We start from the raw sequence: 15,591 nt of genomic DNA on the forward strand, positions 1-15,591 counted from the left end.
CTTCCTTTAAGCCCAAGGGAAAGACAGTGCAGCTTTGGTCTTTGAGGTTGATACTATCTCGTGTGCAGCCTCCTGCTACCTTCCCTTCGTCTCTCCCGAGTCTTATCCCGCCTTTCTGCTCCCTGAAGCTTCCTTTTGAAGTCCCTGTGTCCTGGCTCTGCCGGCCTCCAGAGAAACCTACATTTGTTTGCTCCTTTGAGTCCTTTGATCCCTTCATGGATCTTATAAACTTAGGCTTTTGCAAGGGTCCCTGAATACATTTCTACAGGCGTGAAGCAGGTAGCAGAAATGAGGGAAGCGAGATGCCAGATACGGGACAGAAAGGCGTAGTGGGCACTGTGGCAAACCAGAGCCAGCTGCCCCCGAGCCGAGTGCAGCTGCAGCCAGCCTCAGCTGATTGGGGCTCAGTTGAGTAGCCCTTTTTCTATATAACCACCCCAAAGATGGTGGTTTAAAATATAAACCACCCCTAAAATATGCTTAAAGCAAACCTTTTTTTTAAGGTCACACTTCTGCATGTTAGCAATTTAGCCGGGCCCAGGAAATGATTCTTCTAGTCCTGGCTGAACACCCCGTGTCTGTGGTCAACTGCCGGTCAGGTCTGCTGATGTTGGCTGGGCTCCCTTATGTATCAGGAACACATGAGCTGACTCAGCTCTGCCTTGTTTTGTTTTGTTTCGTCTTTTTAGGACCACCCCTGTAGCATATGGAAGTTTCCAGGCTAGGGGTCGAATCAGAGCTGTAGTTACTGACCTACACCACAGCCACAGCAACACCAGATCTGAGCCACATGTGCAACACACACTGCAGCTCATGGCAATGCCAGACCCCTAACCCCCTGAGCGAGGCCAGGGATTGAACCCGAGTCCTCATGGGTGCCAGTCGAGTTCGTTGCCACCGAGTCGCGACCGGAACGCCCAGCTCTGCCTTTTCAGGCCTCACTTGGGCACTGGCATGCTGTGCCAGCCTCAGGGGTAGAGAAGAAGACTCCGCTTCTTGACGGGAGAAGCTTCCAGGACATATTCGAAGGGCGTAGATTCAGAGAAGAAGTAATTGCAGCCATTTTTTGCAACTCTCTGCCTCAGTTGCCACGTGAAAATGTGATTCCACTGTGGCCAGATCTTCTGATCTTTCAAGAGAAACCAGGAACCTTGATGTAGCGCTCCCAAGGGTTGAATATTGGCATCTCATTCATCATTTAGAAACACCGTGTGGGGCCCTAGTTGGCACCGAGGTGGCAGTCATCGCAGCTTCTGCACTCTGGTCTTTCCTCTCCAGGCCAGGCCAGGCTTTTCTCCTGGGCTTTGGCACCAGGCTGCCTGGCAGTGGATCGGCCTCTGCACCTTATTCACCTTGGCAGAGCCGGTTCATGTCTCAGAACCCACTGTCCCTACATGTAGAGTGGGAGTAATAACAGCAGCTCCTGGGGACAGAGACTCACTGTGTGCGAGCCCTGCATACTAATCCCCAGCTATCGTAGTTATCTTGTCCAGGCAGGGCCTGCGCTTCAGAGAGACCGCTCTGTTCTCAGCTTTGTTGGCCCCAAGGCCCCCTTTTTATAAGAAACATTAAACAGTTTATTTATTTATTTATTTATTTATTTATTTAGGTCTTTTTGCCATTTCTTGGGCCACTCCCACGGCATATGGAGGTTCCCAGGCTAGGGGTCCAATTGGAGCTTTAGCCACCAGCCTACGCCAGAGACACAGCAACGCAGGATCCAAGCCACGTCTGCAACCTATACCGCAGCTCACAGCAACGCTGGGTCCTTAACCCTCTGAGCAAGGCAAGGGATCGAACCCACCACCTCATATTTCTTAGTCGGATTCGTTAACTACTGTGCCACGACAGGAACTCCTAAACAAATTATTATACTGAGTTACATTTGGGGGGAAAAAACCCCACATTTCTCCTGCCTATGTACGTAACTGGAAAACAACTCAATATAATGGATGAATTATAATTAAAGGAGAAATAAAAGAAAAACAGTTTCTAATAAAGTCATATGTATTTCTTTTTCTTTGTTTTTTTTTTTTTTCCTAGGGCCCCAGGTGCGGCATATGGAAGTTCCCAGGCTAGGTGTCGAATCAGAGCTGCATCTGCAACCTACACCACAGCTCACAGCAACACCGGATCCTTGACCCCTTGAACGAGGCCAGGGATCAAACCTGCTTCCTCATGGATACTAGTCAGATTCATTTCCACTGCATCACACTGGGAGCTCCCTGTATTTCTTTTTCTCTGATAGGCAAGAAATAGATTTATTGCAATAGGATGCTTGTGAGTGTTGCAAGTGGGCAGGAAGAAGGCTCTGCCTGGAGTGATGTGTATTTCTTTTGTATTCCTTTTTTTCCCCCCCTTGGCTGCACTCTTAGCATATGGAAGGTCCTGCGCCAGGAATTGAACCTGAGCCACAGCAACTACCCAAAGTGCTCCAGTGACAGTGCTGGATGCCTAACCCACTGCACTGCAAGAGAACTCCCAAGTAATATGTAATTCAGTGTGCGGGTGCTTGTGCCCCGGCACACTGGAAAATACTGTAAAGCCATCAGATGCCTGTACCTAACCTACTTATTTTTTTCTTTACATAGGGCTGTATGTTCATTTCAGCTTTCCTGGTAGTTTTTTTTAATATTTTAATTTATTTATTCGCTTGTTTGGAACTCAGTGGGTTTTATTGCACTTATGGCTGGACAGCGATCAGCACAACCCAGCTTCACAGCGTTTCCTTCCCAACCCCCCAGCCCTTCCCCCCGCCCCCCAACCTGTCTCCTTAGGAAACCAAAACGTTTTCAAAGTCTGTGAGTCTGTATCTGTTCTGCAAAGAAGTTCATGGTATCCCTTTTTTGTATTTTTATTTTTATTTATTTTTTCATCCGGTCTTTTTATTTTAATAATGATTTTTATTTTTACCATCATGGCTATTTTACAGTGTTCTGCCCTTTTTCTACTGTCCAGCATGGTGACCCAGTTACACATACATGTATGCATTCTTTTTTCTCACATTATCAGGCTCCATCATAAGTGACCAGACATAGTTCCCAGTGCTACGCAGCAGGATCTCAATGCTTATCCATTCCAAAGGCAATAGTTTGCACCTTTTAACCCCAAATTCCCAGTCCCTCCCACTCCCTGCCCCTCCCCCTTGGCAACCACACGTCTGTTCTCCATGTCCATGGGTTTCTTTTCTGTGGAAAGGTTCCTTTGTGCCATATGTTAGATCCCAGATAGAAGTGATACCATGTGGTATTTGTCTTTCTCTTTCTGACTTACTTTGCTTAGGAGTCCTTTTTCTTAGGTTCCACATGTACGTGAGAGCATGTGACATTGGTGTCTGACTACCTTCACTTAGCATGATAATTTCTAGGTCCATCCATGTTGCTGCAAATCCCTTTGTTTCTTTCCTTTTTATGGCTGAGTAATATTCCATTGTGTATATGGACCACATCTTCTTGATCCACTCCTTTGTCGATGGACATTTAGGTTGTTTCCATGTCTTGGCTATTGCAAATAGTGCTGCAGTGAACACTGGAGTACATGTGTCTTTTTGAGTCGTGGTTTTCTCTGAATAGATGCCCAGGAGTGGGACTGCTGGATCAAATGGTAATTCTCTTTTTAGTTTTCTGAGGCATCTCCGCACTGTTTTCCACAGTGGTTGCACCAGTTTACATTCCCACCAACAGTGTAGGAGGGTTCCCTTTTCTCCACGCCCTCTCCAGCACTTTTTATTTGTAGACTTTTTGATGATGGCCCTTCTGGCCACTGCAAGGTGGTACCTCATAGCAGTTTTGATTTGCATTTCTCTAATAATGAGTGATGTTGAGCATCTTTTCACATGGTTTTTGGCCGTCTGTATGTCTTTGGAGAATTGTCTGTTCAGATCTTCTGCCCATTTTTTGATGGAGTTGTTTGTTTTTTTGGTATTGAGCTGCAGGAGGTATTTATACATTTTGGAGATTAATCCTTTGTCAGTCACTTCATTTACAGACATTTTCTCCCATTCTGTGGATTGTTTTTTTGTTTTGTTTAGGGTTTCCTTTGCTGTGCAGAAACTTTTAAGTTTGTTTATGTCCCATTTGTTTGTTTTTGTTTTTATTGTCATTACTCTAGGAGGTGGGTCTGAGAAGATATTGCTGTGATTTATGTCTGAGAATGTTCAGCCTGTGTTCCTCTAAGAGTTTTATAATATCCAGTCTTATATCTAGGTCTTTAATCCATTTTGAGTTTATTTTTGTGTGTGGAGTTAGGAAGTGTTCTAATTTCATTCTTTTACATATAGCTGTCCAGTTTTCCCAGCATCACTTATCAAAGGGACTGTCCTTTCTCCATTGTATATATATATATATATTTTTTTTTGTCTTTTGTCTTTTGTCTTTTTTGTTGTTGTTGTTGTTGTTGCTATTTCTTGGGCCGCTCCCGCGGCATATGGAGGTTCCCAGGCCAGGGGTTGAATCGGAGCTGTAGCCACCGGCCTACGCCAGAGCCACAGCAATGCGGGATCCGAGCTGCGTCTGCAACCTACACCACAGCTCACGGCAACGCCAGATCGTTAACCCACTGAGCAAGGGCAGGGACCGAACCCGCAACCTCATGGCTCCTAGTCGGATTCGTTAACCACTGCGCCACGACGGTAACTCCTCCATTGTATATTCTTGCCTCCTTTGTCATATATTAGTTGACTGAAGGTGTGTAGGTTTAATTCTGAGCTCTCTATCCTGTTCCACTGAGCCATATTTCTGGTTTTGGGCCAGTACTATATGGTTTTGATGACCATAGCTTTGTAGTATAGTCTGAAGTCAGGGTGCCTGATTCCTCCAGCTCCATTTTTTCTTTCTCAGGATGGATTTAGCTCTTCTGGGTCTTTTGTGCCTACAAACAAACGTTAAAATACTTTGTTCTAGTTCTGTGGGTGATGTCCTTGGTAATTTGATAACAATTGCATTGAATCTGTAGATTGCCTTGGGAAGTATAGTTATTTTGATAATATCGATTTTTCCAGTCCAAGAGCATGGTATGTCTTTCCACCTATTTGTGTCCTCTTTTTTTTTTAGCTCTCCATTTTCTTTTATTTTTTTTAAAGTAATTTGTTTCTTACAATGTGTTATTACATACACACACACGTGCATGCACACACATGGAACTTGAGATGGACAGAGAAACTAGGAGAGCATTCACAACTCGAGGTTTTTTTTTTTTTTACAAAGTTCAAAATAGATTAACATTCATGTGCTTTTCAGTCGTTACACAATGTACAGACATGATCCATTTGACGATGTACATGCCCCAAATGGTTGCACAATGAGGATTTTCTATGAAAGACTATACGCAAAGCTTTTAGATGAGAAGTAAATTACTGTTTCCTGCAAAAACCAGCCTCAGGCACACGTCTGTGTCCGTGTGTGTTCCTGGAGACTGTTGTGGTGGCCGTGCGCAAGCGCGTCCTTTAAGAAGACCTGGAGACGATTTCCAGGAGACTCTCAGGGCATCGTGCTCTCAAGATGAAATCCCAAGTCAAAAGATCAGTTACGAGAACATAACAGGTGAACTGCATATATATGTTAGAGATCAGAAGAGGTTGTAGAGAAACGGAAGTAGTTGTGCTTCAGGGACTCTTTTTGGTAAAGTTATTTTTGTTGTTGTTGTTGTTGTTGTTGCTATTTCTTGGGCCGCTCCCGCGGCATATGGAGGTTCCCAGGCTAGGGGTCCAATCGGAGCTGTAGCCACCGGCCTACGCCAGAGCCACAGCAACGCGGGATCCGAGCCACGTCTGCAACCTACACCACAGCTCACGGCAACGCCGGATCGTTAACCCACTGAGCAAGGGCAGGGACCGAACCCGCAACCTCATGGTTCCTAGTCGGATTCGTTAACCACTGCGCCACGACGGGAACTCCTGGTAAAGTTATTTTAATAATAAATATAAACTTAAAAAATGTCTCCGTGACTGATATAAAATAGACACAGATAGCAAGGTTTTTTCTTTTGAACTTGGCTTAGAGTTTAAAGGTGAAAGATCACCTCCACATAAATCACCAGGCATCGGGAGTCCCAATCTGGGCGAGTAGCTTCCAGGCAGGCAGAGGGCCGAGGAGCAAAGTTAACGTGATTTTTCCTCCTGATAACATAAAGCATTATCCAGAGGGAAAGGCAGGGTGTACCCACTAACGAAACAAATGCCTACCTTCCTTTCGGGTTCTTAGACCAAGCAGAATGGTCACCCTGCTTCTTGGTGGCTGAACCACAAGCTCTTCTGTAGTTCACCAGATGAATTAACTACGCCCTGTCTTCTGTGAGACCCTAAGATAAGCATGATTCCTCAGTACTTGATGCCCCCCCTTTTTTTACCCTCTGCACACTAACTGTAAAACTCTTTATTTTATTTTAATTTTTTTTGTATTTTCTAGGGCTGCGCCCACGGCATTTGGGGGTTCCCAGGCTAGGGGTTGAATCGGAGCTGTAGCCACCGGCCTACGCCAGAGCCACAGCAACACGGGATCCGAGCCGCGTCTGCGACCCACACCACAGCTCACGGCAACGCCGGATCCTTAACCCACTGAACAAGGACAGGGACCGAACCCGAAACTTCATGGTTCCTAGTCGGATTCGTTAACCACTGAGCCACGACGGGAACTGCAAAATTGTTATTTTAGAAACACCATGGCAACGGTTTATGATGATAGAGGGGAAGGTATAATTTACATAGTAACATTGATGTTCGCAGCTAGGAAATAAATGTCATTTTAGTTTTAGGCTGGTCAGTTTGCTCTTTTAGGCCTTTAAGTTTGAAGGACACATGACCTCAACAATCAAAGTGAACTAGAAAAAAGATGAGAAAATAATAAGTGTCTTAGTTAAAGTCTTTTGCAGGATAGGCTTAGATATAGAAAACATTTCTTCAAATAATTTCCCAAGTGTCACTCAGAAGCACCCTTGCTGTCGGTAACATAATGTGCCTGAAGTCCTTGGAACAAAATTATAGAGTCATTTAAAATATCTATGATGCATTTGCAATGATTGTAAATCATTCAGTAGTTTGTAGCATGGCAAGGGGGTGAAGCAGAGATAAAAGGCAGTCCACATTCGTATTTTCAAGATAAATTTCCTTCAGAAGTCAACTGAATTCCTTGCTCATGTTCCAAGGATAGCCATTGTAGTAAGACCTAAGATATAAGCAGCCACTGCTTTCTGATTCCCACTTAAGTGGAGGTGGAGAAGCACCAGCGATTCCACCTCCGCCAGCGTAGGAAGCATCAGAGCTGCACTGCACACCCTCCCAGGAAGACGGTTCGTGGCCGAGGTCCTGAGGAGGCAGTTCTGTCTTCTGGTTGAAACGACTGCTCACAGAATAAACTTGCAGATAAACGTTCCTTTATGCCTTTTGCCTCCTCTTCCTTTTGTTGTTCTTGTGCCGACGAGAGAAGAGTAGCCACCACCTCTTTCCTTCCTGACGCCTTCCCCTGGCTCTGCCCAGAAGCTTGGAGACGGAACTTGTCCATTGTCCCCCGGGGCCAGGAGCGAACGTCTCCGTGACGAGTCGCGACATCCACACAACACTGAGGCGGTCCTGCCCCTGCAGCGCCAACGGCGACACGCTTATCTGGGGTAGCGCTCAACACTTTGGCCTTTAAGGCAAACGGATGAGGATTGTGCAGAGTCAGCCCTGGTCGTCTGCCTAAAACATGAGCGCCGTGGGAAACACGAGGACAGGAGGACGTCCTTCCACGAACTCTGGCTGTCTCTTTCGTCGCCGCATGGGCACTGGACCCTCTTGCTGTAGCTTCTGTTGTTACAGTCTCAAACCGATTTGGGGCTTTTCTCAAAAACAGTTAAAAACTCCAGAGCATTTTGGCAACCTCGGCAACACCGGCTCCTCGGAAAGCAGTTGCGACTGCTCCTCCGGTCCTTTGTCAGCATCTCTGTTTGTGTCCTCTTTGGTTTCTTTCATCAGCATGTTTTTGAAAAAAATTTATTTTTGTCTTTTTTTTTAGGGCCGCACCCGTGGCACATGGATGTTCCCAGGCTAGGAGTTGAATCGGAGCTGTAGCTGCCACCCTACGCCAGAGCCACAGCAACACCAGATCCGAGCCACATCTGCGACCTACACCACAGCTCACGGCAACACCGGATCCTTAACCCACTGAGCAAGGCCAGGGATCGAACCCGCAACCTCATGGTTCCTAGTCGGATTCCGTTTCCACTGCACCACCCTGGGAACTCCTCATCAGCATCTTACAGTTTTCAGAGTACAGGTCTTTTGACTCTTTAGGTAGGTTTATTCCTAAGTATTTTATTCTCTTTGGTGTGATGGTAAATGGGATTGTTTCCGTAATTTCTCTTTCTGATCTTTCATTGTTAGTATAGAGAAATGCCATCGATTCCTGTGTATTAGTTTTGTATGGTGCAACTTTGCTAAGTTCATGGATGGGCTCTCACAGTTTTCTGGTAGAGTCTTTAGGGTTTTCTAGGTGTAGCATCATGTCATCTGCAAACAGCAATGGTTTTACTTCTTCCTTTCCGATTTGGATTCCTTTTATTTCTTTTCCTTCTCCGATCGCTGTGGCTGGGACTTCCAAAACCATGTTGAAGAGTATTGGCAAGAGCCAGCATCCTTGTCTTGTTCCTGATGTTAGTCAGAATCCTTTCAGCTTTTCACCACTGAGGGTTTGTCATATGTGGCCTTTATCATGTTGAGGTAGGTTCCCACTATGCCCACTTCCTGAAGGGTTTTTATCAGAAATGGGTGTTGGATTTTGTCAAAGGCTTTTTCTGCATCTTTTGAGGGGACCATAGGGTTTTGATTCTTCAGTTTGTTCATGTGCTGTATCACACTGATTAATTTGTGGATATTGAAGAACCCTTGCATCTCTGGGATAAACCCCACTTGGTCATGATGTACAGTCCTTTTAATGTACTGTCGGATTCGGTTTGCTGGTATTTTGTTGAGGATTTTTGCATTTATGTTCATCAGTGATATTGGCCTTGTAATTTTCGTCTTTGTGGTGTCTTTGTCTGGTTTTGGTATCAGGGTGATGGTGGCCTCATAGAATGAGTTTGGGAGTGTTCCTTCCTCTGCAATTTTTTGGAATCGTTTCAGAAGGATAGGTGTTAGCTCTTCTGTAAATGTTTGATAGAATTCGCCTGTGAAGCCATCTGGTCCTGGACTTTTGTTTGTTGTAGCCTCTCTCACCTAACCTACATACAGTAAATAGTTTCTTTCTTTCTGAATCTGCAGCATGTGGAAGTTCCCAGGGCAGGGATAGAACCTGCTCCACAGCAGTGACCTGAGGTACTGCAGTGAGAACTGCAGACCTTTAACCTGCTTTGCCACAAGGGAACTCCATTATAACAAAGACATTTGGACTTAAGCAGAGAAGAGTCAGAAGCCATTCTGCACAAGAAGTACAGGAAAAGGCAAGAGCAGAGCGTATCTGACCCTGGGATAACAACAGGCAGCAGTAACAAACGGGACTTCCTCGTGTATGAAAAGAGAAAGGAGGAGATAACACAACTGAAGTAGGTATAAAAGAGTTGCATCAAAGTTTCTGGTTTCTCTTGAAAGATCAGAAGATCTGGCCACAGTGGAATCACACTACACAGCAAAATATGGAGGAAATGAGGAAGTATCATATTCTTTTGTGGTTTTTTTTTTGTCTTTTTGTCTTTTTAGGGCCACAGCCATGGCATATGGAGGTTCCCAGGCTAGGGGTCCAATCGGAGCTACAGCCGCCAGCCTACGCCACAGCCACAGCGATGCCAGATCCGAGCCGCGTCTGCGACCTACACCCCAGCTCGTGGCAATGCCAGATCCTTAACCCACTGAGCGAGGCCAGGGATCAGACCCACAACCTCGTGGTTCCTAGTTGGATTTGCTTCTGCTGCGCCACAGTGGGAACTCTGGAAGGCTGATATTCTTGCACACGACCTGGGTCTTACTTACAAAAGGTCGCGTCCTAGTCATTCCGTGTGTGACTGGCTGGAGTGCAGGTGTCTCAGAAGGGTCTGCGTCCTTGACATCTCAGCCAGTTTCAAGACATGGGAGACACAGAACGCATCTCCATGGTGCAGGACTGTCTTTGCAGGGTGCCCTGGGTCCCTGGGTCCCTGCCCATCAAAGGCCTGCTGTACCTCAGAGCCTCCACATCCCACAGAGCCCTCAGAGAAATCCGAAATCAAATCCTCAGGTCCAGTGTTGCAGCGGGAACTACTTTCTTTGTTTCTTTGTTTCTCTCTGTTTCTCTCCTTCCTTCCTCCCCCCCCATCCCTCTTTCTTCCTTTTTTTTTTTTTTTTTTTGGTTGTGAGACACAGCAGCTTGTTGTAGGAGCTCAGTTCCCAGACCGGGAATTGAACCTGGGCCACAGGGGTGAAAGCACTGAGTCCTAACCACTAGGCTACCAGGGAACTCCTGAAAAGACATTCTTCATGTCATTCAAATTTTATTCTGTTTACAGGCAGCGAGAAATGACCTCACATGGGAAAGTGAGATGTTGGATGGAGGATGGGTAGATGGCTATAATGAATGAACCGTTAAGGGACTTCTACTCATGCTCTAGAACCTTCTTTTCTTTTTTTTTTTGCCACTTCTTGGGCTGCTCCTGCGGCATATGGAGGTTCCCAGGCTAGGGGTCGAATCGGAGCTGTAGCCACCGGCCTACGCCAGAGCCACAGCAATGCAGGATCTGAGCCTCGTCTGCAACCTACACCATGGCTCACGGCAACGCCAGATCGTTAACCTACTGAGCAAGGGCAGGGACCGAACCCGCAACCTCATGGCTCCTCGTCGGATTCGTTAACCACTGTGCCACGACGGGAACTCCATCTTTTCTTTTCTTTTTTGGCCATCCTGACAGCATATGGAGTTCCCTGGCCAGGGATCAGATCCGAGGCATAGTTGCGACCTACTGCAGAGCTGTAGCAATTCTGGCTCCTTAACCCACTGTGCCCAGCCGTGGCTTGAACCTGTGTCCCAGTGCTCCATATCCCGCTGGGACTGGTCACTGAATAGCTTCTGCCTTTATCCGTGCGCACTCGAGTTGGTGTTTCTGTGGGTAGGTTTCTGCTCTAGAACTTTTGATGCCCTCTTTCTTGAAACAACAGCCCTGACTTTCTTGTGCAGATGATCAGGGGACGCTTCCTAGAGCTTCACTGACTAGATTCACACCAACCACAAATGTTTTTTTCTTATCCAAATAGGGTAGCTAGTACCATCTAATTAGATTCTTAGTGATTCTAAAATATAGGCTGCCTCCCACTTTTTATTTGGATGAGTGAGTAGGTGAGGTATTTATATTTTTTTTTGTTTTTGTCTTTTTAGGACCACACCCACGGCATATGGAGGTTCCTAGGCTAGGGCTGGAATCAGAGCTGTCGCTGCTGGCCTACGCCACAGCCATAGCAATGGGGGAGCCTAGCTGTGTCTGCAACCACAGGTCACAGCAACCCTGGATCCTTAACCCACTGAACGAGGCCAGGGATTGAACCTGCATCCTCGTGGATCCTAGCCAGATTTGTTTCTGCTGAGCCAAGACGGGAACTCCTATCTGTCTCTTCAAACAGCATTTCCCATCTGGGGGCCCAGGGGCTCTGAGGCTCCCCCTTGCAGCTGTCAGGAAGCCCTGCCTCAGCAAGACCATTTTAGTGGCATAGCTTGCGGGAGGGAGGAGGCCTCGGGCAGAGGTAGCTAAGTCGCACAGATCGCCTGCAGGTCTGCCCAGCTGAGGCAGAGTGTCTGCGGAAGGCAGGTAACCTGCGGTCCTCTTTATTTGTCTTTTCAGGGCCACACCCACGGCATATGGACGTTCCCAGGCTAGGGGTCGAATCCGATCAGCACCTGCTGGTCTACACCACAGCCGCAGCAAAGCCAGATCCAAGCTGCCTCTGTGACCTGCACAGCTGGTCATGGCAGCTCCAGATCCTTCAACCCACTGAGGGAGTCCAGGGATCGAATCCTCATCCTCTTGGGTACTAGTTAGGTTCTTAACTTCTGATCCGCAATAGGAACTCTTATTTTCCTTATTGGCTCTTTTTGTTTTAAATGTAAAAGTAACACATGCTTATTGAAAAAAAAGAAAATTCAAATAGTACACTGGTATATAACGGAAAATTGGGAGTTCCCATCGTGGCACAGCAGAAACGAACCATGAGGTTGCGGGTTCGGTCCCTGGCCTTGCTCAGTGGGTTAAGGATCCGGCGTTGCCATGAGCTGTGGTGTAGGCCACAGATGCGGCTTGGATCTGGTGTTGCTGTGGCTGTGGTGTAGGCCGGCGGCTGCAGATCTGATTGGACCCCTAGCCTGGGAACCTCCACATGCCGCAGGTGCAGCCCTAAAGGACAAAAAAAAAAAAAAGAGAGAGAATGTAGGAGGTCAGGTTTCCTCCTGCTCACCCAGGTCTGGCGATTATCTAGAGATTTTTTTCCTTATCTGAAGGGCTTTATGCAGGGTTTTCTCCAACTTACCTCCGGCTGTGAATGTCAGGGGCTGACGTAATTCTGCGGAGACTCTTTGATGATGTGGGCAAGAGCTTAATCATCTCTTTGAAGGCCCCCCACCCTCTCTGATTTGTGAGGTGACAGCTGACCCCACGAGGCAGCTGGTCTTTCCCATGGAGAGAAAGCCCAGAGGACAGAGTTTTGCAAATAGCTGGCAACCGTTTGTGCCTCTCCTGCCCACCGTCATCCAGGAGCTAGGAAAGCCTGGGTGAGAGCAGATGGTCAGCGTAGGTGAGTCCTGGCGGGTGCGCCCACCTCTGCGTCCCCACCCCCTCAAGCTATGAGGGGGCTTCCATCTGCTCAGTCTGTTCCGAGCCTCTGGCTGGCTGATCTTTCCCGGACATTTGCTCTGGAAATTTTTCTGTAAGAGGAAGAGCAGGAGGCAAGGGTCCCATGGAGAGGAGGCCAAATGATGGCCATGACAGCATCTGTGAATCTGCATGGAGCGGCACCGAGGTTTGAAACCCAGCGCGTGTCTCAGAAGGTGCCTCTGAGGGCTACGGGTCAGAACCCGGGAGAGCCCACTGGCGCCTCACCCAGATGCCGCTGACTAGGGGACCCTCTGCAGTTTCCAGATACTGTCAGGAGGGGACTTGGAATAAGCTACACATCAAATGGTACATCTGGGAGGAACCTGTGTCATGTTTTATGTTTCACCTTTTTTTTTTTTTTGTCTCTTTAGGGCAATACCTGCAGCATATGGAGGTTCCCAGGCTAGGGGCTGAATTGGAGCTGTAACCACCAGCCTACACCACAGCTCAGAGCAGTGCTGGATCCCCAACCCACTCAGTGAGGCCAGGGAGCGAACTGGCATCCTCATGTATGTTAGTCAGATTTGTTTCTGCTGTGCCACAATGGGAACTCCCTTAAAAGCCTTTTTTTTTTTTTTTTTTAAAGCAGCAAAACCATTTTATTAAATAAACTATCAAGTGCATGTCCAACAGATAGAGCTGTGGTTGGGACATACCCTCATAGAAATCTCAGGTGGACAGCTGACCTTGTGAATCTGGGGCTCTGGACAGGAGTTGGAAGTGGACTTGACCAACCTAACACCCGCCTTCTCCCTCAGGCCGCAAGCTGGACCCTCAGGCCTCAGTTTCTTGCTGGTAAATCCTCTGCAGAGGGTTACCAAATATCCACTGTTGCTGCAGAAAATTCTGGAGAACACACTCCCCGATGCCAGTGCCTACCCCGTCCTTCAGAGGGCTGCCTCTGCCCTCCAGGACGTGGTCACCCACATCAATGAGTACAAGAGGCGCAAAGAAGTGGGTAAGGACTTGGGGCCTTGGGACCACACCTCAGTGAGACTGCTCCTAATTACCTCAAACTCACTTCACCAGTAGAGGAAATATAGTAGCTTATATAGCCCACAAGTCCAGAGGTGATGTGGGCTTTAGGTGGGGTTTGATCAGGGTGCTGGTTTCATTTCCCTGTAATTCCCTTGTCTCTGCTTTCTACTCTGTGTCAGCTTCCTCTTCAGGCTGGCCTTCCTTATATTAGTAAATGGCTGTTGCTAACCTAAGGTTGACATCTGCAGCCCACACCCTCCAGGATAAGATGGGACCTTTCTCCCTTTAGCTGTAAAAATTATATTGGTGCTTCACTCTGATAGGAGCTATTTGAGTCAGATGCTCACCCTGAACCCGTAGCCATGGTTTAAGGGAAAGTCACGAGCTGATCGGCTCAGGCCTGAGTTATGTGACCTTTGAACCTGTCTCTATGCCCGGGGTGGGGGTGGGGTCCTATGTGAGTTGGCTTATCACCGTCAGCGCTCAGCTGCACTACAGTGAGATCAACCTTAGCCGAATCACGTGGCTGCTGCACGAGGCCAAGAGCTGCATATGTATCGGGGAGAAAGAGGGCAGGACGCAGCCTCTCAAGCTGTGAAGACCGCAAGGTCTAGAACACGAAGCAGGGTCCCAAGTAGGGGAAAACGCCATGTCACAGCCGAGACAGCATACCAGGGATCATTCTCATGCTGAGCAAGGGCTGAGACACGGTTTTTCACTCATTATCTTATTTCATCCTTACAGTTGCCCTGAGGTGGGCACTTTTAGCCCCATTTCACAGTTGGGTAAGATGTGAGCTTCAGGCATTTGCTCGAGACCCGTCATGTTACGTGAGCCTCCCCGCAGTCCTGTGCGGTGTTTAACCTCTAGACGGAGGAGGACACTGAGGCCCAGGAGGTCAAGCAGGCAAGGAGCTCTCCGGCCAGGGCCCTGCCTCGTAGTGTGGGCTCTGTGCCCCGTGCTTTTCCTCCTCCAGTCGCCCTTCCAACGGAGGAGCCCTGATGTGGGAGAAGAGGGCCCGAGAGGTTCCCCCCTGGGCTGTCGGGGCTCTGGCCTTCCCGGGTCAGCTCTGGCCCTGTGCCCTCCTCCTCTGTTGGTGCAGCTTCCAGGTACACCAAGGTGGAGCAGCTGAGCCTCCGGGAGCGACTGGCCCGCATCAACACGCACACGCTCTCCAAGAAGACCACCAGGCTGAGCCAGCTGCTGAAGCAGGAGGCGGGGCTTGTACCCAAGGTGAGCAGGAGTGGGGCCGGGTGTGGGCTCCTGGCTGAGCAAGGGAAGTGCCCGGCCTCACGTAGCCGGGAGGAGGCGCCGTAGGCACCGCGACCTGATTCTGAAGAGTCAGGGCGGGTGTGCTTCTTCACTGCACTGGGGCCTCCTTCTGCAGATTCGATGACTGGGTCTGGGCAGGACACCAGCTCTGAATTGCTACCTGTAGCAGCTCAGGTGCACTGAGAGCTCACTCTGAACTGGGCATTAGTTGATCCCCACAGTGAGGTAAGGGTGCGTATTTTCGCCGGGTTGTAGAAAGAGGAGACAGGCTCAGAGAGGGTGAAACATTTGCCTAAGCTCACACAGCCAGGAAGCAATGAACTGGGACTCATAGGCTCATGTGTCTGATTCCATGGTCTGAATGCAGAACTGCTAAGCTGCCCTCACTGCCTCTAACCATCCCATTCAATTTTGGAGCTGGAGGAGGTGGCTCTAATGGGCAGGTGTGTGGAAAGACGGCTCTAGGAAGGACTGGGGACAGGGGTGCAGGGTGGACAGTGCCCCCATGTGGCGTTCTCAGCCCTCTCGAGCGTAACTTTACTC

At 48.2% G+C, this 15,591-nt stretch overlaps 1 protein-coding gene and 1 pseudogene across 3 annotated transcripts in view; one reads left to right on the plus strand and one right to left on the minus strand.

The window, feature by feature from the left end:
• The window catches only part of ARHGEF37 (Rho guanine nucleotide exchange factor 37), a 77,383-nt gene that overhangs the window by 45,962 nt on the left and 15,830 nt on the right, over window positions 1-15,591 (plus strand). For all 3 annotated transcript variants that reach the window (XM_047779024.1, XM_047779025.1, XM_047779023.1), the window contains exons 5-6: window positions 13,557-13,756; window positions 14,879-15,009. In XM_047779024.1, the coding sequence (XP_047634980.1) occupies window positions 13,557-13,756; window positions 14,879-15,009 (331 nt within the window). The remainder of the gene's footprint in view (window positions 1-13,556; window positions 13,757-14,878; window positions 15,010-15,591) is intronic.
• On the minus strand, window positions 7,129-7,753 carry LOC125126518 (motile sperm domain-containing protein 1-like; annotated as a pseudogene).

The sequence above is a fragment of the Phacochoerus africanus genome, chromosome 4, assembly GCF_016906955.1.
Source record: "Phacochoerus africanus isolate WHEZ1 chromosome 4, ROS_Pafr_v1, whole genome shotgun sequence".
In the NCBI taxonomy this organism is placed as follows: Eukaryota; Metazoa; Chordata; class Mammalia; order Artiodactyla; family Suidae; genus Phacochoerus; species Phacochoerus africanus.